Here is a 27,311-nt window from a genome sequence, read left to right on the forward strand (position 1 = left end):
TCACAGACTGCAATGATGCCTTTCCACAGTTATCAACATCACAAAATTTTTTTTTTTTTAATTTAATATACATGTATTTAGGGTTGACAACTTCTGGAAAAGAAAATAAGCGACAATCGTGGTTCTTTATAGGGACAGAATAAGGGACACTCAGAATATTTGTAGGCTACTGTTCCACATAGTGCATGTCATTTCAGCATCTGCAGTTGTACAAAAGATGTATAAAAGGTTCTCAGACAAACACATTTGGGTCATTTCATGTCAAAATCAACCAAATTTCAGAAACGTTACCGGCTCAAATTTTTAGTTTTGTTAAAAAAAAAAAAAATTCTGAAGAAAGACAAACATAAATGAAGAAGAAATCCAAATATTACATGTGATGGATTATATATTTACGGAGTAATTTACTGTTTTGTAAAATGGGTCAAAAAGACAATTTTCACCTGGGATTTGGAGTCAGATTACAGGGGGGTTAAAATGACTTTAGAACAGCATCATTATTTTACTTTTAAACAGAGACTGTTAGGTCTATCAGTTAAATCGGTTGACTTTAGCCATCTTTGTTTAATTATATGCCGGTGACATATCAAAAATGGGAAAAAGCACTACTTTTGTTTTTTTTGCCCAAAGTTTGCATAGCTGCAACTTATATTAAAGATATCATAATATCCTTTTAGATTCTAATTCTTAACTAACTTTTCTTTTGGTTTCTTAATTTTCAAGGCCGAATATTGGGATGTTAATCCCCACATTTTCTGAAGAACAAATAATATTGAAACTAGAAATGTATCTTTTTTTTTTTCTATCAACACAATTGAACATTACTGAGTGCCATAAATAGTTGCACTCTTCAACCTCTTTTGGAAAGTCGTGAAAAAAAGCAGTTTTTTTTATTTTGCTATTGGAGTAAATGGGAATACAACAATTATATAGCATAGTATTGGTCATCAGTCCTCCTCTAGTGTACCTCTAAACTGTGGAGTCCCACAGGGATCAATCCTCGGGCCGGTATTGTTTACCCTGTACATGCTACCTCTGGCTTCCATTTTTAATAAATACGGAGTATCCTTTCATCTTTACGCTGAGGATACTCAGATCTATTTTCCTTTAAAACATAACAATAAAAATGGTTTACAACTCCTGTTCGCCTGTTTAAATTAACTTAAGCTTTGGCTTTCAAGTAATTTTCTGAATTTAAACGAAAATGAAATAATTCTATTTGGGCTCAAGGAAAACTGTCTTTGATGTTGACCGTGGTTCTCTTGCCCCATATGAAACCCAATGCGCTAGAAATCTGGGCTTTCTGTTTGATCACAACCCGAAAATTTGATAAACAGATCAGTACTGTTGTAAAATCATGCTTTTTTCATCTTCGCCAACTCTCTAAAGTTAAACCTTTTTTAACCCAGGGTAACTTTCAAACAGTAATTCATGATTCAATCAACAACTCGTCTAGACTATTGTAATTCACTGTATATTGGTTCTCTCAGTCTTCCCGCTCCCGTCTCTACAGCTAGTGCAAAATGCAGCTGCTAGACTCCTCACTGGGAGCCGCAAATATGAGTCGATCACCCCCTATTTTATCCACACTGCACTGGCTACCTGTCAAATTTAGAATTGATTTTAAAACTGTATTATTTGTTTATAAAGCCCTCAACAAATTGGCCCCTGAGTACCTGACCAATCTACTCTGCCCGTACACTCCTTCTAGAAGTCTGAGATCTAGTGATCATGGTCTACTCCCGGGCTATTCAATTGGCGGCCCGCGGGCCAGGTCCGGCCCGCCATTCATCTCCATATGGCCCGAGGGCACCCCAACCTCCCTCCTCTTCTTTTCCTGGCGGTGTGGCTAAATTTGGTTAGATATGCGCGTGACCGCAGAGGCGCCTGCAGCTGTACGGCTATACGCACTGTGTGTGTACCATGAGTGCTCCGACTGACCTGAGAAACGTTTTCAGTCCGAATATTTCAGCAGTTATTATGTGTGTGTCCCGTATTTCTGTCGACTGAACCAGCGATATCAATCTTTCCTGATTAAATCATTCCTGATTTAATTCTTTGGTTCAATTATTTCATTTCCATGAATTGGCCAAACGCGCTTGCATAACGGCCTGAAACGATTCGGATTCGTTCGGACCGTTCTGTCACTGAATCATCTGAAGCGGTTTCTCGGTCAGTAACAACAAATAGAGAACAAATAGCGCTGTTTTCAGTTGTTTCACTAGTTTACTTTGAACTACGCAGCACGGCCCAGTGGATAACTGAACGCAAGCTTAAAGGAGTTGCGTTTACTCCCGGTCCCGGGCACTATTATTAAACAGCGTTGCAACATCCAGTGAGAAGCGTTTCAACCTGATACATCTCTCTGTTACAAACCACAAATCACTCAATGATTTTAACTAGTTTTAAATCGGATGAAACAGCCTTAACATTCCCAACACGACTGATGAGGTAAATAGCAGAAACATTGTGCCATGAACGAAGTTAGAAGACTAAATCCCAAATCACCAGCCTTACAAACATTTACCGTGAATATACTGTAGTAATTTACCATGGTTTGGGCAGAAATGTGGGATATTTATATTGAATACTATGTTATAGTCATTTATATTGCATTAGATTTATTAGGGGGCTAGAGAAATATATCATTAATTGTGTGTATATTTTTTACCTGTTCAGGCATTTTTTCATACAGTGGGAGTGAGTGAGTAGCCATGCATGGTTTTACATATGGTTACAAAGTCTCACTGGCAGAATATTTTAATTTAAGCCTATAATAATTATTAATAAAATAATTCTTACCAATAGCTATGATCTTGTATAATTCATATATTTGTACATAGCTGTAAATAAGTTATTTATTATGGTCTGATAAATCTGCATACTGTTGGGTACCACATTTCCAAGTAAATACAATAATTTTATGTTTACTTTAGCTTACTTATTGATACTGTTATGTTTCAATAAATAAGCTAAACCCATCGGCCCACCTCAACTTTTCGATTTTATAATCCGGCCCTCGAATGAAGCTAATTGAATAGCCCTGGTCTACTCATTTTGCCTCGATCTATACTTAAAAACAAGTCAATCGTGTTATTGCGACTGCAGGCCCAAAACGTTGGAACAGTCTACCTCTCTACATTAGATCAGCTCCCTCTGTATCCACCTTCAAATCTTCTTTAAAGACTTATTTATTTTCTTTGGCTTTTAAGGCGAGACACGGCAGGTAAAAACATCTTTTTTTTTTTCACTGGTCAATTTTGAGATTTTGGGATATTTGTCTTCAATAACATGTCGTCTTTCAGACTTGTGGTGAAAAAAATTCAGAAATACACATTTTGGTCTTTATTTTACTACACTTTGTCTGTTTGCGTCTGTAGATTTCTCATAAATTCATCAAAAGTTGTCATTATAAATCATCCCTCTGCTCCGCGATCGCGATCTGCACCCTGTCATCACACACACCGTTAGAAAGCTCTGTCTCTCTTGAACAATGCTGTCGGATCCAAATATGGTCATTTCCTTTTTATCACCAACCAATCGTGAAAGTAAAAGGGGGAATTTTACTCTAAATGCGCAATCTCATTGGCTGATGCTAAATCTTTAAAGCCCGTTTTCTCAAAATGACTGTTCTCTCATACTCCAGACATACGAAGTCTGAAATCTCCACTTCAGTAGCACCTATATACACCAAACTTTCCAGTCTTGTACCAAGTTATATTATGAAGACATTAACAGAGGGATTTGTAAATATATTATTCCTAGCCTGATTTATATAACATTTTATTCCAAAAAACATGGCGAAAATCATTTTTTAAGGCTAATGACAGTATATTCTGATTTACAGGATAACAAAAGTAGATATCCATAAGTCCCTCTGTAATTTTTTCCCCATCTAATATGTGAACACAATGAAAAAATAATCTTGAACCTGGCTTTGTCCAATACTCAGATTTCGTTTTTTAAAATACAGGCAAAATAGTGCATATTTAATTAGACAATGCCTCATTTGCATATTTAAACATTAAATTAAAGTAACACCAGGTAACATTTGCTCTCGGGGTCCCCCTACAGTTGGGAAACAGTATTGTCCTCTACTACTGCCGTAAACTCTGTCATCGTGCATTTGTTGACAACCATGATAGCCCTGAACACTGTAGGAGGTCACATGCAGGTGTTCTGCTTGCGTCGCGTGTGAAATGTCTTCATCCCAGGTACAGTGGCATATATTTCAGCCTGTCATATGAATATAATTTCATGGGTTTTATTTTTTTTCTAACGACAAATGATCGCGATGATCACGTTTACAAGCCAATGTCATTATAGTAGCCTAGTCTATTGGTTACCGTTTTACTAAATCTATATGATACTTCAATGCAATGTTTGAGTGGTAGATAATAACCATATATCGTCAATATTATAATATCAAGCTACCATAAATAAATCTGCAAATTTTACAAATCAATTTGCATTATAGCTTGAGGCAAGAAATAATCATTACCTGATTCATGAAGATAAACGGAGGATAAGACAGCTTCCGTAACATAGTCAGGCAGACAAAAAAACACCCCAGACTACGGGGTGTCATTGGTTGTTGCGTTAAATGTTACCCAGATACAATAGTGCTATTTTCTGATTGGCTAACAACACCAGACGAACAACACCAGAGGAGACGCGCTTGAATTCATGCCTGTTCCACAGTGAGAGCGGCGCGGCCAGAGCTTTGGGCGCTGCGGCATATTAAATATATTACAAATAGTTTTTCAGCGTGAGAAATACAATGTGTGGCGGGAGAGCGTGACAAAAGACCGAAATGAGTGACTGTCACGCTCAATGCGTGACACTTGACAGCCCTGCGATTTTAAGGAAGCGGGGGTGGTGGTGGAAGTGACGTATATGCCGTAAAGCAGTCGAGTTTTGTAGTTCTCTTTGTACGCCGGTTACTACCCGAAACCCGAAGTTTAAAAGTACGATTAAAAACGCTACAGACCCCGTCAGGCTATGGCAGACGTGTCATTCAACCTATTGTAAGTCGATGTACCATCACCATAGACTTGGCAATATATTATGAAGGTTGAAAAGTTACCTGGTGTTACTTTAAAGAAAACTTGTAATACATTTTTTTCTCATCTTAATGTAGGTAATCAACTGGCAAAGTTTCATGGTGATATCTGCTAGTTAAAAAAAAAAACCCTATTCACCTGTAGTATCTCGCCTTAATACTCCTTGATTTAGGTTTGATTATTGTTTATCTATTGTTTTGCATTTCTTTATTGTTTTTTTTTTTTGGGGGGGGGGTTCTGTTTTGTACAGCACTTTGGTCAGCCTTGGTTGTTTTTAAATGTGCTTTATAAATACATATTGTATATTTGCTTGTCGTCTCTCATTCACTACAGTAGAAGTTTACTCAACTATGATGACTTCCGCTTCTGGAGAAACCCGGGAAAGTGAATGTTCACCCCCCTTTTCTATGGCATCATTCCTTTACATTAGCCTGGATTTTTCTACATACAGACTGTTATTCAGTTGTTTTCTACATCTGCAGTCGCGTGCCAAACGGGGAGAGAGAGCAAACCAGCCTCCTCTTGACTAGACAAAGACTTATAAACATTTAATACTTAATACGGCTTCCAACCGTGCAAGCAAACACAGAGAGAGCACAAAAATCTGGGATGAGGAAATTATTCCACAACGATGTTGAGTATAGGCTGTGCGTTTGCAGACATGCGTGAAGGTTTCTGGATCAAGAACGGGTTGCTTTAGCTGGAGATTTGTGTTCTGAGGCAATAAATGCCTACTAAAAAGAATGGGTTGCATAAGGCAGGATATCCAGTCTTAAGACCTAAATGTAAGGCCAGGATGATTTCTTTCTTTCTTTTTTTCTTATTACTTTGTCTTCCCAATACATGACCTTGCTTGGTAATTCGTGTCACTAATTAAATTATTAAGATCTGCTATATATAAACTATTAAACAGTAAACAATGATCTGATGAGCATTCAGTCAGTGTTTTTATTTTGGTAAAAAAACAAATAAGTATAGTAGTATTCATAGTACTACACATTTGCATACTTACAGAACATACTTTAGTAATGCTTAAGGCATGCGTTCTTCATCAAATACTTTGAAAGTGATTCAATCCAGATGATTATAATGTGAACAATCAGTCTGTGAGTTGAGTTAAGTCTCAAAAGTACCTAAAGCTCAGGATCGGTTCTCTGGAACATAAATAAAAATTATGTTTTAATTTAACATTCGGTTATGTGGTTTTAATGTTCCATTTATTTCACAAGAACCTCTTTGGCAAGATCTCTCATTGTTTGTGTTTTTGTTTTAATTCTCCTCTCGCAGTGTAAAAAAATAACTGACACTGGCTTGGGATCTGCTTTTCCCCATGAATTTAATATTATCCCAGCTGACAAAAAAATGTTCAAAACATCTATGTTGCAGCCAATGGAAAGCAGAGTAGGAACTCGTTCAGAAAGACAGATAAAGACCGGAAGTGCAGAAAGACCGATTGTAAGATGGCTCACCTGTTTCTCTTTATTCTATTCTTTATTCTTTACCAGAGAAGAGCTATGGATGGCAGACAAAGCTCAATGAATAGTTTATATGGAGCAGGATGGGATGTGCCGTGTGAAGCTCAGGAGAGAGAGGGGAAGAGGAATAGATATGTCTCAAGAGACTGGAGCTGCTTTGAATATCTAATGACACTTTGGCTTTAACATGGGCTGCACTGAATACTGAGACTGTGGCACACGCTACAGATACCATAACTAACACTGCCAAGCACAAGATAACTTCAGTACTTTGGAAATATTGAACTGATGAATGTATTAATAATTAGTGATTAGTGGCATTCCTCGACCTGTCATGACAGAAATGCTGTTTCTGAAATTATTACGGACTGTGGTTTTTCGGAAGACAATGATGCATGAAATCGCGTTTCTAAAAACGCAATCAAACGAGTAGCTTTATCATTTTGAGCGGTTTGACCCGAGACTATAGGGCTATTGTCAGGGAGATGTCATCTGCTCCTGTGAGTTTTGAGGAAACAAACATGAGCTGCACAGAAAATGTGTCAATGAGAGTTACGGACCGAATGGAGAGCAAAAGCAATCCCGTAAAAGAGTGCGTGTCTGTGAGAGAGAAGAGAGTTGTGAGGGCTCCAGTCCTGTTTCTAATAATTTCGCAATTCATTTGATTTTTAACAAATGGTTCATGATTCAAAAACCCAAGTTTCAATATCGATGCATATGCATTGGCAGGATCTGTAATAGATGCATCAAGAAAACAAATTAAACCTTACACCCTTATGCGAAGGAAAAATACAGAAATTTGTTTCTGTATTTGGATTTCAGCAGTTAACAAGTCCCCCTGTAGTCAATCATTTTATCCCTCAAAACTCATCTTTGATCACCAAAATGACATATTTAAACGCAAATGATTTAAGTAATATTAGTAGATTTTTTTATATATATTTTTTAACAACTTAAATTTTGGGTGAACTATCCCTTTAAGGTGCACAACTGTAAATATATCATAAATAAATCACTAATAAGCAAACAAATGAGTGCATCTTCTTTGCTGCCGTGGCAGTTTTAAAGTGAAATAATTTTAATTTATTCTTAGTCTTACACATTTTAACACTTTTTATACAGTTTGTTGTCATCAACATGCATGTAAACTTTAATGGATTTGATAGGAAAATATTTCATATTTTAATAACAAAATATTTGCCATTGCAATCATGCATATTTAATGTGCGCATCATCCACTGATCTTCCTTTCTGCTGGCTAACTGACGACTCAATGTCGGACTGAGCTCTCATCTATTAAACTCTCTGTCTGTCTGTCTGTCTGTCTGTGACATTAGACTCTTCTCTTCATTAAGCAATATGAAGGGGCATATCAATTGATTGAAACAAAGTATAGTCCTTAAAGATCAGTAGCTTTACTACATCTAAAAGTAAGTAGACCTGTACTCGCACTTTTACTGGAGTAATGTTGGAGTGTTTGCACTTTAATTCAAGTACAATATTTGAGTACTTCATATGCCACCATTTACCACTCTTTTCTGACAACTGTGTATCGCACATAGTGGACTCTTTTGTCTCAACATTCATCTTTTATCACTGCTGTTGAACTTGCACCATCCCTCAACCCTCCTGATGACGCAAATTACGTCACATGGACAGGCTTAAAGTCCCCGTGAAATCAATTATCTACAAGCTGGTGTGCTCCAAAACAATGACAAAATTCGCATTTTGAAGAAATAAGTATTCAAAACTTACAGTCTCCCACTTCCGCAAATATGTAAAAACGATTTTGATAACATCACTCTGCACTTCAGCTTCTGATCAGATTTTCTGTCCAATCAAATGCTCTCTAGAATCTGAAGCTCCGCCCCCTACACAATAATGTATATTATAATACACCATATAGGGGAGAGGGAATGATTCAGATGAATGATTCAGTGTAAATATGCTTTCCATCAGAGCGAATGAAGTCTGGTTTTGTGTTAAGGTCCACGTTCCGCTCCGGCCGTGAATGTGTCTTTCTGCGCGAGACGAAGTATACTTTAAGTATCCTTTGAGCGTCGAAAGAGTGGACTAGTGGACTTTGTTTTCACGCAAAGTCAGTCGCACATGCGCATTGTGGAAAAATTGGGTTGCATGCACATCCACAGACCCTCCTGATTATGATGATTACGTTACAAGGCTTAATGCTGCGTTCCAAACAGCTTGGAAATTGGATTTTTCCCACCTTGTTCTTGGAAATAACGTGGAGTGCCACTTAAAGTCGGATATTCAGCCTGTGAACTTGGGGTACATCGATCAACCCGAACCCCAGCGAGACGCGTCATTTGATTTCACTTCCAATATATCGGCTGCTTCCAATGAGCATAAACGTAAAAACAAACTTTAACATTAGACATTAAAGGGACACTTTACCCATTTCAACATTTATCTTTATTGAAAGTGGGTCATATATGTAGTCGAAATGTAAAATGTGAAGTAGACACGTATCTTAATGATTATTTTTTATTTTTTTATTATCCTGCCTGAAAAAAACAATAACATTACACATACTGTAACAGTAACAATTCATTTAGATGCAATTATCATAAAAACTCATTTTGAGCAACCGATAAGCTGCAAATCGGGTGATTTTAGGTGATCAAGTTTTTGGCTGTCAGTCTATAATGCCCCGTCTTTTGGGATTTTGGCCATTCGTAGGGAGTTTGATTGACAGGAGATCTGACAAATCATAATCCGCCATCCACTGAATCTGCCATTTTTGTCCGACAAAGCAGTTCTAACGCCGGTGGACTTGAACTTGAAAAACGGTGTGTACTGCCGTCTTTCCACGGTTGAAACAACATTCCTTCTGATTTTCATTCATATTTATTTGATGCTATAAATTAACTAGAAGGAAGAGATGATCGGTTCACGTGCAGCTTTAAATGAGACTCTACAGCGATCAGTCAGACACATTAAACACCCACAAAATGGTATTTATTGTTTAGATATCTTTCAAAAATGGCCAAATTTGAAAGTTGAGACTTTTTCACTGCGTGAGAACATGAGCTGCACGGCTTGTCGGACATATGATCATATGATCAATCCAGTTATATATACTGTACATATAAATTAATAAAAACATTCTTTGTTTAACTGAATACGTGTCTATCTGTCAAATGCCTATGATGTTGACCTTGAGGAGCTGTATCACTGAGCGTTTATGAGGAGATGGACAGCTGTTGCATTTCCAACGTCCCTGAGGACCGTCAGGATACAGAAACCATTCGCAGAAACTCAATCCTCAGCCGGGCCGGAGCCAGAACCCCACCGACGCCGAGAGCTTTGAGAGGTAAACACTGCTCCCCATCCCCCTCTGGGGAGCGTTATACCATTCTACCCCGGCAGGAAGACACACTCCCAGAGGACGCAGCGCTTGGGTTGGGGGTTAGTATGAGGAACGCTGGGTGGGTGTGGATATTCTTCCTTTCCAGTTCCTGTGGAAGACAGCAGGTCCTGTGGGAGACATTCCTATAGCTGTCTCTCTCTCTCTCTCCCTCTCTCTCTGCAGTTCTGCATTAGCACGATCAATAGTCCAATCACATCAGGGACACGGGTGGATCCATCGGCCCATTCCCATAACGCACTGCAGTGGTCATAGCTTAAGTGCACAGAGAGGTGTTAAAGCTGCTCTGGACCGGGCCGAGACGACGGCAGCCATTGATCGTTGACACGTGACATCTCTTGGAGACTCTTTCTCTTTGTGTGTTACTCGGTTTTATGTTGGAAAATCGTGTCACACACCCTTAGTGTGTTTTCACTGCACCACTGTATATCAAATACAGGTCCTTCTCAAAAAATTAGCATATTGTGATTCATTATTTTCCATAATGTAATGATAAAAATTAAACTTTCATATATTTTAGATTCATTGCACACCAACTGAAATATTTCAGGTCTTTTATTGTTTTAATACTGATGATTTTGGCATACAGCTCATGAAAACCCAAAATTCCTTTCTCAAAAAATTAGCATATTTCATCCGACCAATAAAAGAAGTGTTTTTAATACAAAAGTCAACCTTCAAATAATTATGTTCAGTTATGCACTCAATACTTGGTCGGGAATCCTTTTGCAGAAATGACTGCTTCAATGCGGCGTGCCATGGAGGCAATCAGCCTGTGGCACTGCTGAGGTGTTATGCAGGCCCAGGATGCTTCGATAGCGGCCTTAAGCTCATCCAGAGTGTTGGGTCTTGCGTCTCTTTCTCTTCACAATATCCAACAGATTCTCTATGGGGTTCAGGTCAGGAGAGTTGGCAGGCCAATTGAGCACAGTAATACCATGGTCAGTAATCCATTTACCAGTGGTTTTGGCACTGTGAGCAGGTGTCAGGTAGTGCTGAAAAATGAAATCTTCATCTCCATAAAGCTTTTCAGCAGATGGAAGCATGAAGTGCTCCAAAATCTCCTGATAGCTAGCTGCATTGTCCCTGCCCTTGATAAAACACAGTGGACCCACACCAGCAGCTGACATGGCACCCCAGACCATCACTGACTGTGGGTACTTGATACTGGACTTCAGGCATTTTGGCATTTCCTTCTCCCCAGTCTTCCTCCAGACTCTGGCACCTTGATTTCCGAATGACATGCAAAATTTGCTTCCATCCGAAAAAAGTACTTTGGACCACTGAGCAACAGTCCAGTGCTGCTTCTCTGTAGCCCAGGTCAGGCGCTTCTGCCGCTGTTTCTGGTTCAAAAGTGGCTTGACCTGGGGAATGCGGCACCTGTAGCCCATTTCCTGCACACGCCTGTGCACGGTGGCTCTGGATGTTTCTACTCCAGACTCAGTCCACTGCTTCCGCAGGTCCCCCAAGGTCTGAAATCGGTCCTTCTCCACAATCTTCCTCAGGGTCTGGTCACCTCTTCTCGTTGTGCAGCGTTTTTTGGCACACTTTTTCCTTCTCACAGACTTCCCACTGAGGTGCCTTGATACAGCACTCTGGGAACAGCCTATTTTTTTCAGAAATTTCTTTCTGTGTCTTACCCTCTTGCTTGAGGGTGTCAATGATGGCCTTCTGGACAGCAGTCAGGTCGGCAGTCTTACCCATGATTGCGGTTTTGAGTAATTAAACAGGCTGGGAGTTTTTAAAAGCCTCAGGAATCTTTTGCAGGTGTTTAGAGTTAATTAGTTGATTTAGATGATTAGGTTAATAGCTTGTTTAGAGACCCTTTTCATGATATGCTAATTTTTTGAGATAGGAATTTTGGGTTTTCATGAGCTGTATGCCAAAATCATCAGTATTAAAACAATAAAAGATCTGAAATATTTCAGTTGGTGTGCAGTGAATCTAAAATATATGAAAGTTTAATTTTTATCATTACATTATGGAAAATAATGAACTATCACAATATGCTAATTTTTTGATAAGGACCTGTACAGTCAAACCAACATTTATTCAGACTATTTATTCTCACATTAACACGGTTTATTCGCTATAGTTTAGAAAATGGTAATGATGACAAGAACTCAGAGTTATCAAATCAGTTGATATTTCACTGGTTTTGTCCGTCCTTCTGTTAGACTGTCTCACACATGAATTATGTTGAATATCTGTCAGCTGTTAAATATAAATACACAATTAGATAATACCTATTTAGTTCAACCAATTACCAAGCAGTGCTTGATTTTGTTCAGTCTGTGGAGTAAAAAGGTCACATTAGCAAAAGAAAAAACACTTAAGAAAACATGGTCAGGTCAAAGTGCATGAACAATCCTCTCCCACTACCAGAAACCTTCTCTTTACCTTCTCTCCGCTAACCGAGGAAGATGTATCTAAACTTCTCCTCTCCAGACATCCTACTACCTGCCATCTAGACCCCATCCCCTCACACCTTCTACAAGCCATCTCTCCCACACTTCTACCAGCACTCACACACATCATCAACTCATCCCTCCACACTGGCATTTTCCCTACAGCATTCAAGCAGGCTCGGGTAACTCCACTGCTTAAAAAAACAACATTAGACACATCACTTTTAGAGAATTACAGACCTGTCTCTCTCCTACCATTCATTGCGAAAACACTTGAACGAGTTGCTTTCAACCAAGTGTCATCTTTCCGGTCTCTGACCAACCAGCTAGATGTCAACCAATCTGGCTTTAAGAAAGGCCATTCAACAGAGACCGCATTACTGTCGGTCACAGAAGCCCTGCAGATCGCAAAAGCTGCTTCCAAATCTTTAGTTCTCATTCTGCTGGATCTTTTCTGCTGCCTTCGACACTGTGAATCATCAGATCCTTCTGTCCACCCTCTCATCACTGGGCATCAAAGGAACTTCCCTCCACTGGTTTGAGTCCTATCTCACAGGTAGGTCCTTCAGAGTTACATGGAGAGGCAAGGTATCCAAAGCACATCAACTGAACACAGGGGTTCCTCAGGGTTCAGTTCTTGGACCGCTCCTCTTCTCCATCTACACCACATCATTGGGACCCATCATACAGGCACATGGTTTCTCTTACCATTGCTATGCTGATGACACACAGCTCCACCTCTCATTTCAACCAGATGATCCCACAGTAGCTGCATGTATCTCAAGCTGTCTGGCGGACATCTCGGCATGGATGAAGGAACATCACCTGCAGCTCAACCTGGCAAAGACTGAGCTTCTTGTTCTCCCTGCCAATCCGTCTCTACAGCACGACTTCACTATCCAGCTAGAGTCATCCTCAATCACCCCATCAAGCTTGGTCAGAAATCTTGGAGTAATATTTGATGACCAGCTGACCTTCACTGACCACATTACAAAGACAGCTCGATCATGCAGGTTTGCAATGTATAACATCAGGAAGATCAGGCCTTTCCTAACTGAGCATGCAACACAACTTCTCGTCCAGGCCCTGGTTATTTCTAGGCTTGATTACTGCAATGCTCTTCTAGCTGGACTTCCATCATGTGTTACTAAACCTCTACAAATGATCCAGAATGCTGCAGCCCGCCTTGTCTTCAACGAGCCCAAAAGGGCTCACGTCACTCCTCTGTTCATCTCACTGCATTGGCTACCACTCGCTGCTCGCATCAAATTCAAAGCTTTGACGCTTGCTTACAGATATACCACAGACTCAGCTCCGTCCTACTTTCACTCCCTACTACAAGTCTACGTCCCTACCAGAAGCCTACGATCGGCCAAGGAGCGACGGCTCGTGGTGCCATCACAGCGAGGCACTAAATCACTCTCCAGAACATTCTCATTCACGGCTCCATGCTGGTGGAATGATCTCCCCACTCTCATCCGCAATGCAGAATCCCTGACAGCATTCAAAAGACAACTGAAAACTCATCTCTTCCGTGAGTACTTAACATAAAAAATTTTTTTTAATTTTTTTTAAAAACATTCTTCTCTTTTAAATCTTTCCTTCCCTTTTAAATCTTCCCTTGTCTGGTTTTTGCTACTCTGAGCAATGCCTGAACTTTGTATTTTGAGCACTTCTTGCGTCGTTATTCCCTCTTCACGATGACTCGCTTGCTTTAGTCCTCAGTTGTAAGTCGCTTTGGATAAAAGCGTCTGCTAAATGACTAATTGTAAATTTAATCTAAATGCATGAATAATGTTTGGTCCTAATTTTTATACATTTTACTGGTAGTCACTGTATGAAGAATTTTTGGGTATAATATGTCACAGTTTACTTTATTTTGCTAACCCTTACTTAAATTACCTATAGTGTCCTGCACCCACTTGTAAAAAGTTAGCTAACCAGCTAAACCGTGACCTCTTGATAAAAACTCTTGCAGAGAAAAATATTTGTTGTTTAACACATAATTAATTCAATTAAACTGTGCCAGTTCTGACATATGAGCCCCATATATAGGAAGTTTGCATGTAGCAAGCTCTGTCTGACTAAAGTTAATTTAAGTCTTAATTGCATTTTCTATTATATTTTTGTTCTGTAATTGTTAATAAATTTTATAAATGTGTATTTTCTTCTCCACCTGTATTTGCCTGACCCTGCTGACCCAATGAGCATTTCACTGTCCAATGGTCATGCCTTAACTGCAATTTCTAGTATTGCATTAGTATTGCATCCTTCTCATGGGCATTTAAGAATTTTTGACTTTTCAGTCTTAGTTAAATCTCTTTTTTGGCTTATTTTATCTGTAAAAGAAAACATGCCTAATAATTCTCCACACCTGAATATAAGGCATTTTTCATTTCCAGCCTCCATAAACAAGTATATATCACTTATAAATGATTAAATACAAAATTAATAGTTGTTATTAAGATTAATGTGGTTTGGAATTGGTAAAATGGCCTAGAAAAACATATGATCAGAAAATCAACGTGCCTAATAATTCTGCACGCACTGTATACTGCCGACACTGTAACACAAAGTGGGTTGAAAATCGGCGAAGTTACACTTCAAGGTTTGCATGGCTTACAGTAAATCAGGCTAATGAAGCTTAATGACGGTGTTCAAGCCTTTTCTGCTGAATTTAATCTGTGAAAATGTTATAAAAATAGTGAATGCAAGCTCCTCATTGTGGCAGGGCTGTAATATCAGACCCATCTGAAGTAAAAACATATGTAATCGTTCACACTGAGTTACTTCTAAACCGGTTTTCACCGGCACACTTCTATGCTCTTCTGCAGATACGCAACGTTCACAAATGACTACTACATTCTTCTTTTTGGCCTCCACAGGGAACTCATTTAAACCACCATCTCAAGTACTGAACAATTAAGATGTATTTGTCAGAGACACAGGGATTTTTAATGAGGGGCTGCTCTGAAGTCGCTGATCAAATACAGCCAAATCAATTATGTAGGAGTACTGACTTATAGAAACCTAATCTCCAACCTAGAGAAAAAGCAATAATAATGAAGCAACATCGGCTGCATCTGAACATGGAAGACATGAGTCAGACCTGAGTGTCATCTACAACAGTGTTTAACTCAATCATGTACACTTCCAGGTTTCTTTTTTGAATGGATCTACAACTAATGCCTTCACATGGGCTCAATGCACAAATGTCAAGGTATTTCTCAAAGAATCAGCATTCAAATTGTAAAACAGAAAGATATTTGTATGTTTAGCTGCACACAACACTATTAGCTAGCAAAGTCAATGTTTCAAAGAAATTCTGACCATCTTAAAGCAAACTAGAGGTGATCGGTAGTGGTTCACAATGCAGTTCACTTATAATACACATTCTGAAGGAGCTTGTGCAATCAATTAGTACTTTTGTGCAGTTCCAAAATGTTTTGTCTGTTATCCCTTACTCTTATCATCATTATTTGCTATTATTAGCAATTCTAAAGAGCCTAAAGTGATGGTGCGTGTCTAATTTAAAGATGTACTGTGGTCCTCATTTACCTGTGAGGTGGCACTGAAGAGTCTTGTGTGGCGTGAGAGTGCTCAGGGGCTCTTCGTCCTCCTCTTCCTCCTCCTCGGGACAGATCTGGCTCCTCAGATGGCCATCTCCTTCATCCTTCGACTCAATCTCAGCAACAGCGTCTGGATCTGAGAGATCAAGCACACCAGAGATGGTCATCAAGGGTGGCCGCTAGCTTAAGATCTGTTCTCACATTATTCCAGAAGACGAGCAGAGATTCTCAGAGATAATAGAGATGTTTTTGCTCAAGCAGTAATTGTATTGATAACTTGCATTACTTTTTATTAGCAAAGAAAAAAAAAACCATTGATTTCTTTTTCAGCAGGACCAGGGTGGGAAATTAACATTTGCAACCAGGCAATTGAAGGTAATTTTATCTACCAGAACCACTGTGGCAGACAAATTGTCATGGATTGGCCTTCGACAACAACAATGCATTCTTGTTAAAGTAATTGACGTAATGTATTGAGGAAGAGGTGTTCACAAAGCTGGTGTTTGATTGGCTCTAAGGTTAGATTTAAGCTCTAAGAGCATGGTTGGAAATAAACTGCAGGACGTGGTCCCCTATTGAATAGACCATATAGATTACTTTAGACATAGACATAATGTACAAGCAGCTGCAAAATAAACAAGAGGAGGTGATCAGGACCCTGATGCGAATACCCCGCTCCTCGACGTTATTCTCTGATTACTTATTGTACTCAAGGAACTTCAATGTATGTACCTATTTCAAGTACCTCCAAGCTTTGTCAATAATGGAGAAACTACTGACTGTTTTCAGATGAACTTATGGGCTCCATTTTGTCCTCAGAGAACTGCTCATTTTAGAAAAATTGCCTGGCATGTGGGAATCTTAGGAACACAAATTGCTCAGTCTAGCATCAGCCAGTAAATGGCTGCCAAACAGATTTGCCTGGTCACTCACAGCAGGTCGAACTTACTAGTTTTGATATGGAAGGAAAATTATGTATTTGAAACAAACAAAAAAAGCTTTTTAAATTGAATTATAAAAAAATCAACAACAAAAAAATCAGTATTATCAGTACTTGCATTTTTAGGGGCTGAAATTCAAAGTGGTTGAATATTCAAGCTATGAATATTTAAATTCAAAACATTTCACACACACTTTCATTATAAAAAAATCAATAATCCATATTCGCCTTCCAGACTTCACTTCCAAAACATTCAGTCTATTGTAATTAAAAAATGTTGGTCAATTTTATGTCGCTTAGCAAATTCACTTCCAAAAAATTCAGGGGTTGGACAGAAATTCAACATTGCAGTGGGCCTCACCAGCAGGGGGTGCAAGCGCGTGTTGATGAGGACCAGACCAACAGTTAGAGACAGTCATTCATTCACAAAAACTGATTTGCAGAAATTGAGTGAAAAGAGGCAAGTATACGCTAGGATTATAATCGGCAGGATATATGCGGAAAAGCTGTGTTTATGTTTAATTCAACATCTTTATTGTTACTTTTCCCTTGTAGGCTATATGTACGCACTAAACAACTTGGCACCAGAAGTCAACCGATTAGTCCCATGAATGAATTATTCATAGATTTGTAAACATTTCTGCATTTGTAAAGTTGTTCATAGGTAAATGATTTACATTTTAGATGGTCTCATACATCAATATTGTATGTTTTAGTGTGCAAGTATATGCAAGTAAATGTGCATGTGGTGGAACCATATTAAATGTAAAATACATACAAATACTCATGTGATCACGTTGCATCAACTGACTAAGGAAGTTTATACCACTGTACATAACAGTGCATTTCAAGCACAAGCGATCCGGGAATGAACTCACTGAGAGATGAGCTGCACCTATAGCTGTTATTTTAAGATTGAACATTAACAATCCTTGTGCAAGTGAATTCTCCAGAGATGCTGCCATGGATGTGCACTGCAGTGAGACCGATCAATAACCCAGCATTTGAGGATTTGACCGCTCTCCTGGAATACACACGAGCCGCCACACAAAGCACTGCATTACTGAACAACTCAGGAAAACATCATAAAGTATTTAGACAATCTCCTTGGTTTTTCCTTGTATAGCATGCCATAAAGTCTCTTTGCTTTAGAAACAACTATGAAGGTTTCACAACACTGTCTCACCTGACACTGTCCTGACGCTAGGAGAAACTGTTGACTGTATGACACTAGAATAAATGGCATTACCAGTGACAGTCTAATAAACAAGGGACCCCAAAGCAGAGCATCACATGACATCTTTCCAAGAAAACATAAAATGCAAATATATATTCCTAAGATTGCCTGTGTGAACAGACAGATCGGGAAAAGCGCATGCAGCTTTATCAATACAGCAAATGTCATGAATGAGAGACATGATTTCTCTTTTCCCTCCTTTCTCTAGTTCCTCCAGCAGCACAAGTCCATTCTGTATATCGATCTTCTTTCTCTGAACTGTCGTAGCTCTCTAACACACACACACACACACACACACACACACACACACACACTCAGTCTAATGCACTCCTCGACTCATATTCTCATCCAAAGAATAGCAAGGGCCAGAGCAGTAAAAAATACACTTTTAAAAGAGTAAGACAGAGAGACAGCAAGAGAAATGTTTGTAATGAGACGGCTGTAGACACTGATCCCAGCAACACAACATACAGCAGCGTTACTTTAGAGACAATTCACTCATTTACTGTGGCTTATTGCACATCATCACCAAACTCCATGTACACTTTGCATTTTTCCACAGTCAGCACAATGGCATCTGGTGTAGCAACAGAGGACTTGTTCTCCCAATGCTAGGATGACTAGAGGAAATTACTTTTCACACTATATATATATAAATATAAGTTTCCACAGATGACATGAACAACATCCATTGCTTGACTGTCACGTATAAAATAAAGCATGTGACCTGATGGAGCAGGATGAGGTCATGGATTACGATATTGCACACCAACTGAACATCAATAAATACTTTTTGTGAGAAGAATGGCATACTTTACTTTTCTATCCATAATTTATCCGTTTTGTTGATTTAGGACGACACATTAAGGGCCCTTTCATACCTACCTTGTTTGGTCCGGACTTTCGGACTTTTCAGTTTGGTCCGAATCAAAATTACAGGTGTGAAACCTCCTCGGACCACGGTCCGGACCAAACAGATTAAATTTGGTCCGACGAAAAGAGGTAGTCTCGGTCCGGATCAAACTGAACAAAGGTTTGGTTCGTTTCTAGTGTGAAAGCATTTCTGTATGGTTCGGATTTTCAGACCTTTTACAGGAAGTTCCGGTGGTTCCCGCATAGCCGAAAAAACAGAAGATGGCAGGAAAAATGAGCCGTACGCACATGGGGAGAGGAGGAGACGAGGTTTTTAATTGAAGTATGGTCTGATGACATAATTAGAAGTCAACTGGAAAACATGCACAAAAAAAGAGCTCACATGATTGCTTGCAGTCTTCTCCTTTCCTGCCGGCAACGATAAAATGTTCAAACGACGAGGACGTTCATTTGGCGAATTTGAACTAGCCTTGTGTATAGTTGGTGCTGCAGGTAATTGTGCCATAAAAATAACAATACAGTTGCAACAATATGCGTCTGTTCATTCATGTTGTCAAAGTTACCCGCCGCATTGACAACACGCTGACGTCAGACGCACGTCCATTTACAAACCAAACAATGTCGAGATGCAGCCCACATAGATGATGACGACAGGACGCAAGTATGTCACGTAAAGTTCTTTAGTGCGCTCGCATAATTGCAGTGTGAAACCAAACCAAAACTTTCTGAAAGTACAAAATGTATCAAAATGTGAACTTTGGTTCGGACCTTGGTGCGGACTTTCAGGTGTGAAAACGCCCTAAAAAGCGTTTAAATGTCCCTAAATGTTCAGAATTCTTTTCTGAAACTGCATTGGGTTTCATAAACCAAAAATATAATTAATCTACAATTCTAATAGCCTTAGCCCAATGTTATTTATTTCTGTCAATTTCTCCTTTTTTGTTGACACTTACAGTTCTGCTATAGATGTACCTTGCCTTAATAATCCTAACAAAATGACTGGGATCATAATGGCATTAAGAGCAAGGGGGTGTAAACTTTTGCAACATTTGTTGATTTGTGTAAATTCAGTTATTATTCTGTCTTGTGGATAACACAGCATGTAAACATCTGTGAAACAGCTTATTGAGGACAGTACTAAACAAAATAACATGACGTTTTTATGATCCTTCTTATTTCATTAAAATTATTAGCATGCATTTTCTGCTAGGGGCATGTAAACGTAAGGTCAGATCTGTTTTCTAAAATCTCTCCGATGAGAGTGAACATTTGAAAGAAACTACTCTCAAACATGAAATATCAGTTTGGCCATTTTTGGCCTGAAATAGCAGACGCCTTCATCTTCCGTAGTACTGTATTTATGTCTTTACACCAGCACTACATGGCTCGCTAACGGTTGACAGGCTCCAGGTACCATCATCCATATGAGCTTTAAAATAAACACACATGAGAGCTGACCTTTACATGAGACAAATGAAGCAGCAGATCCGCTGGACTCAGTCATGACCTGAATACTGCTCAGCGCCGCTGAACGCCACACACATGGCAGGAGGCATTCATCTACTCAAGCACCACACCTCACATCCATATGCCAGCACAAAGAGCTCTGCTGCACTGCCATGTGCAAATCAGATTCACAAATACATTATCCATCTGGGTCGGCTTTCATAGCACACATATACAAAGAAAAAATAAGAGCAGGGACATATTAAGCCATAACGTGTCCTCATAATGGGTATTTGAAAAGTGATGGTGATCTCTGGGAGACATTTATAAAAATGCTGGCATCTTATATCTAAACTTTATGAGCTAGTTAAATTCATTGCATTAAAATTCAGTAAAATGCTGATACATTTACCAACTGCTGCTAGGGCTGGTCCGAATACCATTTTTTGAGCTTCGAAGCTTCGGTAGTAATGAACATCGAATATTCGAAGCTTCGGCGAGAGGGGGCTGAACATATTCTTTTCACTAATAAAGGCAGGAATCTCTGTGTTGGTCTGTCTTTTTGCATTTTGATTATTTCGAGAACCGTTCATCCAACCGACTTCACAAGGGAGTGCAGTGTTGCATTTGGTGCAAAATAGATGGACACGCGAGACGCGACACATTCAGAATTAATAAACTTTTAGTCAGCTACAGAACAGCGCGAGCGGGAAGCAGCGCACCTCACGCGGGCAGGGTTTATATGCTCCGAGAACGGACACTCCACTATGATATAAAACGCACACACACAGGTCTGTTAAATTAAGCAATACTTTTAAGGTAGTCTAATATTTTTCTGACTAACAAATTACTGACACAGTAAAGGGTAGATTTAAATAAAGAAAAACGAAATTTAAATAAAGAAAAAAATTAATTTAAATAAGGAAAAACGAAATTTAAATAAAGAAAAAAATAAATTTAAATAAAGAAAAACGAAACTTAAATAAAGAAAAACGAAACTTAAATAAAGAAAAAAGAAACTTAAATAAAGAAAAACGAAATTTAAATAAAGAAAAATGAAACTTAAATAAAGAAAAAACGAAATTCAAATAAAGAAAAACGAAATTAAGTTAAATTAAAAACGAGATTAATTTAGATTGATAATAATGGGTAAAAGGCTTATACATTTTGTTTCTTTTATTCTATTTTCCACAATGTCAAAGCAACGCAGCTTAACCCAAAACACAAGCTCAGGCATGCACTTCGGTCCATACAAACTCCGCTGTTCTGCGCTCTAGCCAGAGAACACTCCCGTTGCAGTTAGGCGTCGGTTCTATTTCTAGCATGCACGCATTTTCCGCGTGGCTCGAGCCGCGCCTGAGACGCGTGTTTCACACAGGCAGTGTGCAAACTCCAACCTGTTAACATGGGAGCTGAAATAAAAACGTACATGCCACACAGCTGAGACGCTCACGCCATGCAGCCAGTGTGTCGCCGGCCTTATTCAAGCGCGAGTGAGAACCGTTTCGCGGGGGATCCCAGGTGTGCAAAAAAACCAAAAAAAAAACCAATATTCGAATGTCAAATTTTCAAATCGAATACCAACCCACCGAACGAATATTCTGGTCCAGCCCTAACTGCTGCTGCTAGCTTCATTCTCGCATTTTCAACTGAAAAGGTCAATTAGCTGAAAAAAAACACGCGGATACACACTTCAAAAACTCTTGAAGTGTAAATGTCAGTTAAGTTGTTACAAATAATCAAACAGAACTAATAAGAAAGGAAAAAACACTCACTGTTCTTGTAGCTTTAATCTATTTAATTTAATCTAAAGTGAATGTACTTGGAACATTACAGTGCTTTTTTGTCTATTGCTTCAAATTTGTTTTTTTGTTTTCTTTATTTACGGCTTACTTGTCTTTTTTGAAGCAAAGTGTATTTAATTGAAACATGTTAAAAGGCTCTTTATAATTAACGATAGTTAAAAAGTTAAATGGAGTGTGTTTAACAGCAAATACATTTTTGCTGTGGTATCGGAATAGGTATTATGAAATTTCACTGTAATTGGTACAGACTACTGAAATTTGGTAGCGACACATGGAACACATTCACTCTAATCTTGCCTTCTGTTTAAGATAAATAATATGCAAACTGGGATAAAGAGAGATCTTTGAGAAATAAATTAATTTACTCCACACTCAAGCCTAGTAGTGAATGTTCATGTGTAGCTCTTAAGAGATATAACCACTCATACAACATTTCAAATCTCTGTTCTCGCCATCTTTAAAAAAGCCAAGCCAATGTTGATTCTTGTTTTATTACGAGCTCTGTCACATTTCTCTTTTCACCAGCAGACTCTCCTCTGTTTGGAGTTTGTTTAAGCCTAAAAAGGGGGAAAACCATAAAGCGACATTGGAACTTTTATTTATTGCTATGTTTCTTTAGCATTTGGGTAAAAAGATGCCATAATTCTCGAGCAGACTCTGCAGGACAGCGGCCCTACAGGACCGAGTTTGGACACCCATGACCTAGAATATGACAGCTTTGTGAGAGAAATGTTATAAAAATGCTTTGCCATAATGGCAAATGTCACGTTTCTTGACCTTAAACAACCAAACAGCAACAATGGAGTGTGTATTATCTGCATTATTAGCATTTAAAACAGCACAATTCTTACACATTGATTTTTTTATTTTAACCAGCAATTGGGTTACTGACTATTTGGCTTTAAATGGAACCATGTAGTTTCCTTATATTGCTTTGAAGTGTTCTCCGACGACTAAACACGCCGCTTACCTTTACATCAGCTGATTTAGATTTTTTTAAACTTCACTCTTATTCTACTTTTCTACTTTATATCAAACCTCCATCTGTATGTAAATCACTCACCACATAGATGTTACAAATACACAGAGTTTTTAATGTTGAAAGAACAGAATAAAGCAATACCATTTAAAATAGCAGACTGCCTGTGGCTCGGTTGCTCTTCCGTCACAGAGAACGAGAATTTGACTATTAGCTGATGTCCTTTAAAGCCCATAGCAGAAAGCAGAAAAATCCATATTTGTTGACCATTAATATTGATGAAGACGCAACCCCCTCTGGTGCTTCCGCAATGTCTATGATGGTTCCAGTATTTTGGGTTAATATGATTTCTAAAAACAAATCCTTGTATTTTTTTGTACAAATGGCAACTTTCCAATGAATATGTAGCCTACACTGAAAGACGTAAAACAACTTCTTTAAATGCCAATTTACAGGTACCAATGTCTTCCATCCACAGAGTTTGTGCTGCAAAATGTGTCTGCCACTTCATTACAGCCTCATTCTCTACCCATTAAACAGAAAATGTTCCTCCTGTATGCCAGGTGTACAGAACTAAATGGATTTTATGAGGACGAGGAGAACAAAGACTCCCACCTGCTTCATGAGAAATGAAGCTTTCTGCGAGGAGACTTCAGCTCTACCCCTGCGGTCTCCATTATACCTCCACTATCTGCACTTTCATTCCCTGGCACAGAGGAACGGGACGCCTGACGGGACCTCCCCGCTGCTCGCTGGCACTGACTGACAGTGCAGAACAAAAAGTCCTCCATTACACACAATAGAAAGCAAAATGAAGGCTTTCTGGTCAAGCAAAAGGATGCATCGAACATCAGCCAAATGATCCAAAACCAAGATCATCTAAATGCAAAAATATAAGTTAACTGAGTTGCTTGCCATTTAGCAGATTTCGATGAAAAGCAACACCAGTCAGTCTTCCTGTGGAGTTATACTGAAGAGTCTGGCAGTGTATTTCAGACTGACAGATTGGAGAGCTGAAGGCATTATATTCATGCTCTTTGGCTCAGTCTTATTTCAAACTACCTTTGCATCCCAGAGCTTTAAGTATTAAAGGCAGGGTATGCGATTTGTTCGAGACATTTTTTTGTTATGCTGGTTCAAAGTCTCTTCACACTCTGAGAGAATCACTAAGTTAAGCCCCGTTCACACCGCCAGCGACGTTGTCGCTGTATGTCGCTCGGCTCTGTACTGTGAAGTCGCTTGTGGGCGTTCGTAGTGCTGTCGCTCTAATGTTATTGGTAGACTGCACGTCTGGCCATAACTATACAAAATACCATCACAAGTGATATATACAACTATATAATTTTAATTTGACTAGGAATTGGGCTCAAAAGAAACAGTATATGCTGTTGGGAGAGTGTTTTTATATTACCACAACAGTGTTCAGTTGATTAAATTAATTTACTGATTAACGATCGATCAATCAACAAATTAAACTCACTCATACTGTCATAAATTTCTTAAATGTCATTCGAATTTGACAAATAATCAATTTTCTTGTCCCTAATAGTCAACATAATGCAGGTGAAACTGTAAAATGAACTGCAGCAGTAGGCTAGGCTACTAAACTTGCATCATAAAATTACACCACTCGAACTATGAATGTATGGAATAAACTCACTGAGATGTCGACAGTTTCTTTTCCATGCATCATTTTATTATATCCATATATGTGGTTACAGTCAAATCATATAAAACAGTGAAATCGTCCTCGAACTCTTCTGTCTTCCCTGCACTCGAGACGGTGACGTAACCTCCACTGAAAGGCTTCTTTCCTATTGGTTGTCGCTCACGAAAATCGCTTCTCATTTGCATAAAGTTGAAATTTCTCAACTTTTGTCGCTTGTCTCTTGTCGCTTGACACGCCCACATTCTGTCGCCAACGGTCAATGTCGCTCGTGTCACCGGAAGTCGCCAGCGCTCCATTGAAATGAATAGGATCATGTGAACGTGTGAACGGGGCTTTAAGTGTATATATTGTCTGTGGAAGGCGTAGGACCATAAAATGTTCATCAAGTAATTGCATACGAATGCAATGATACGATGCCTACCTGTCAGTCGATATGTATTTCCATACCTCCGCGCACCTGCTCGCGCAGGCATCACACGTCATGAGCACGTTTCATACTATGAATTAGACAGACGTCAGTCACAGAGTACCGCAAACGAAACAGAAGCCGCCTTTTACAGTTCCTCCTCACCCAAAACAACCAGCTTATGCTGCTTTCACGACATAACTACTGTAATCAGGAAGAGATGGAAACCCGTGACATTATACTCAGAGCGGTTTGTGACTTGGATTTATACATTTCTATGTCTGCAGCAGTCAGGTGGTACAGGTCACTGCTCTTTAAGCTGTATTGCTAGCCTCTCCGAAAATTGCATACCCTACTTGTAAGTGTCTTCCTTAATCTAGCTTTAAAGAAAGCAGTGTCACATTTAACGGCGACTAAAAGATAACTTTTGGCCCTCTAGCAGCAAAAACACAAATTGGTTGTGCTTTGGCTCTGCGTGACTGAGGATGAATATGGTTCTACTGCTCATAAAACATTGACTACTAGGCTTAGGAGATATTACCAGCTTAGATGGAAAGGATCTCAAGCTGACAAGCTGAAGACAGCACTCACCCATTAATAGACACGGTCAGGGTTTACAATTAACTTTTTCACTCACCGGCCAATTTGGCTACTATATTTTTAAGTTACCTGCCATTTAGAACTTTAAAAAAATTTAATAAAAAAAAGAAAGAAATTAACTATGTCACAGCTTGCATATATATTTATATATATATATATATATATATATATATATATATATAGAGAGAGAGAGAGAGAGAGAGAGAGAGAGAGAGAGAGAGAGAGAGAGAGAGAGAGATTTCACTTCATAAAGTTATGGATTTCATACATTAATTTCTTATTTTAACAAAATCCTGTCATCCAGCCATCCCCAACTTCCTCTTTCATCCTTAGGTGGACAGAGCAATACAGTACAAAGAACACCAAAAAAATGTAGGATGTTGGAAAATAACAGCCTTTCCTGTTAAAAAAAAAAGGTTTTCAATCACTGCTATTGCTTCAATGCAAATTAGCAAGCGCGCCGTTTTTTGTTTTCAAGTGTGCTAGATATGCGCAGATTCTGCGCACTACGCTGTATTTAATAGATCACGATGACTCACGAGTTCAGTATTTTCGCTAAATTTGCGCAGATTTGGCTTACACGAACTTCCCTAGCAAAGTGAGTGAACATAATAACACACCAAACTGGCGAGTGATTTGACAGCATTACCCGCCACAGTTGATTTTTACCCGCATATGGCGGGTTGGCGGGTGTTAATTTCAAACCCTGGACACGGTACTTCCTTGAAAATAAATTCCAGCACAGCGTAACATTAACCAATGAAATAACTCTTACAACAGATAATGCTTTACAAACAACTCTGTTAGAGAGATACATATGGCAATTTATCTGTTCAATAAAACACCTTACTCGCCTGTTGAGTAATAAAAACACGATCTCCGCATCGCTTTTACAACATTTCAATTATCTCAATCTCTGAAAAGCCAAGCTAATGTTGATTCTGGTTTTATTTCAGGCTCTGCTCATTCTCTTTTCTCCAGCAGACTTTCCTCTGTTCTGCGTTTGTTTTAAACGGGTGATTCTCCGGAGGTTGGAGATTTAGCGGCTCCATGTCAACTTTTCTCACTCATTCTGACAACTGACCTCTGTCAGTTACATAGTGTACCTTTAAAATGTTAATTTCACCTAAATGTGAACACTATTTTATCCATGTAAGAAAGTGATGAATTACTCCTTTCTGCCTAGACTGTGACAAAACCTTCTTGACCTGACCCATGTAAACCCAGCAGCACAAACTGTATTAGAAAACGACAGGGAAAATCCAGCCGTTTATCATTACTTCTAGAGGTGTAATGAGGCATTTATTTTCTGACACTGACTCTTCACATGACTAACACCTGCCAGCTTTAAATCTACATATTTCCCCAAGTAAAATTTGGGATATTGCACGAAAATACAGTGTAAAACCATAAGTAATTGTTCATTTGTACTAGAATACATTTTTAAAATAAT

The 27,311-nt window shown here is 38.9% G+C and overlaps 1 protein-coding gene across 5 annotated transcripts in view; it reads right to left on the minus strand.

The window, feature by feature from the left end:
- LOC143749634 (zinc finger protein 521) overlaps positions 1-27,311 on the minus strand; it is a 106,208-nt gene that overhangs the window by 72,843 nt on the left and 6,054 nt on the right. For all 5 annotated transcript variants that reach the window (XM_077242055.1, XM_077242054.1, XM_077242052.1 and 2 more), the window contains one exon: positions 15,893-16,039. Coding sequence is in view for 3 of the 5 variants with exons in the window: in XM_077242052.1 (XP_077098167.1) it covers positions 15,893-16,039 (147 nt within the window). In the remaining 2 variants the exon portion in view is untranslated. The remainder of the gene's footprint in view (positions 1-15,892; positions 16,040-27,311) is intronic.

This window comes from Siphateles boraxobius, unplaced genomic scaffold (assembly GCF_051911475.1).
Source record: "Siphateles boraxobius isolate OS27281-9 unplaced genomic scaffold, OSU_SipBor_1 25, whole genome shotgun sequence".
NCBI classification, from domain to species: Eukaryota; Metazoa; Chordata; class Actinopteri; order Cypriniformes; family Leuciscidae; genus Siphateles; species Siphateles boraxobius.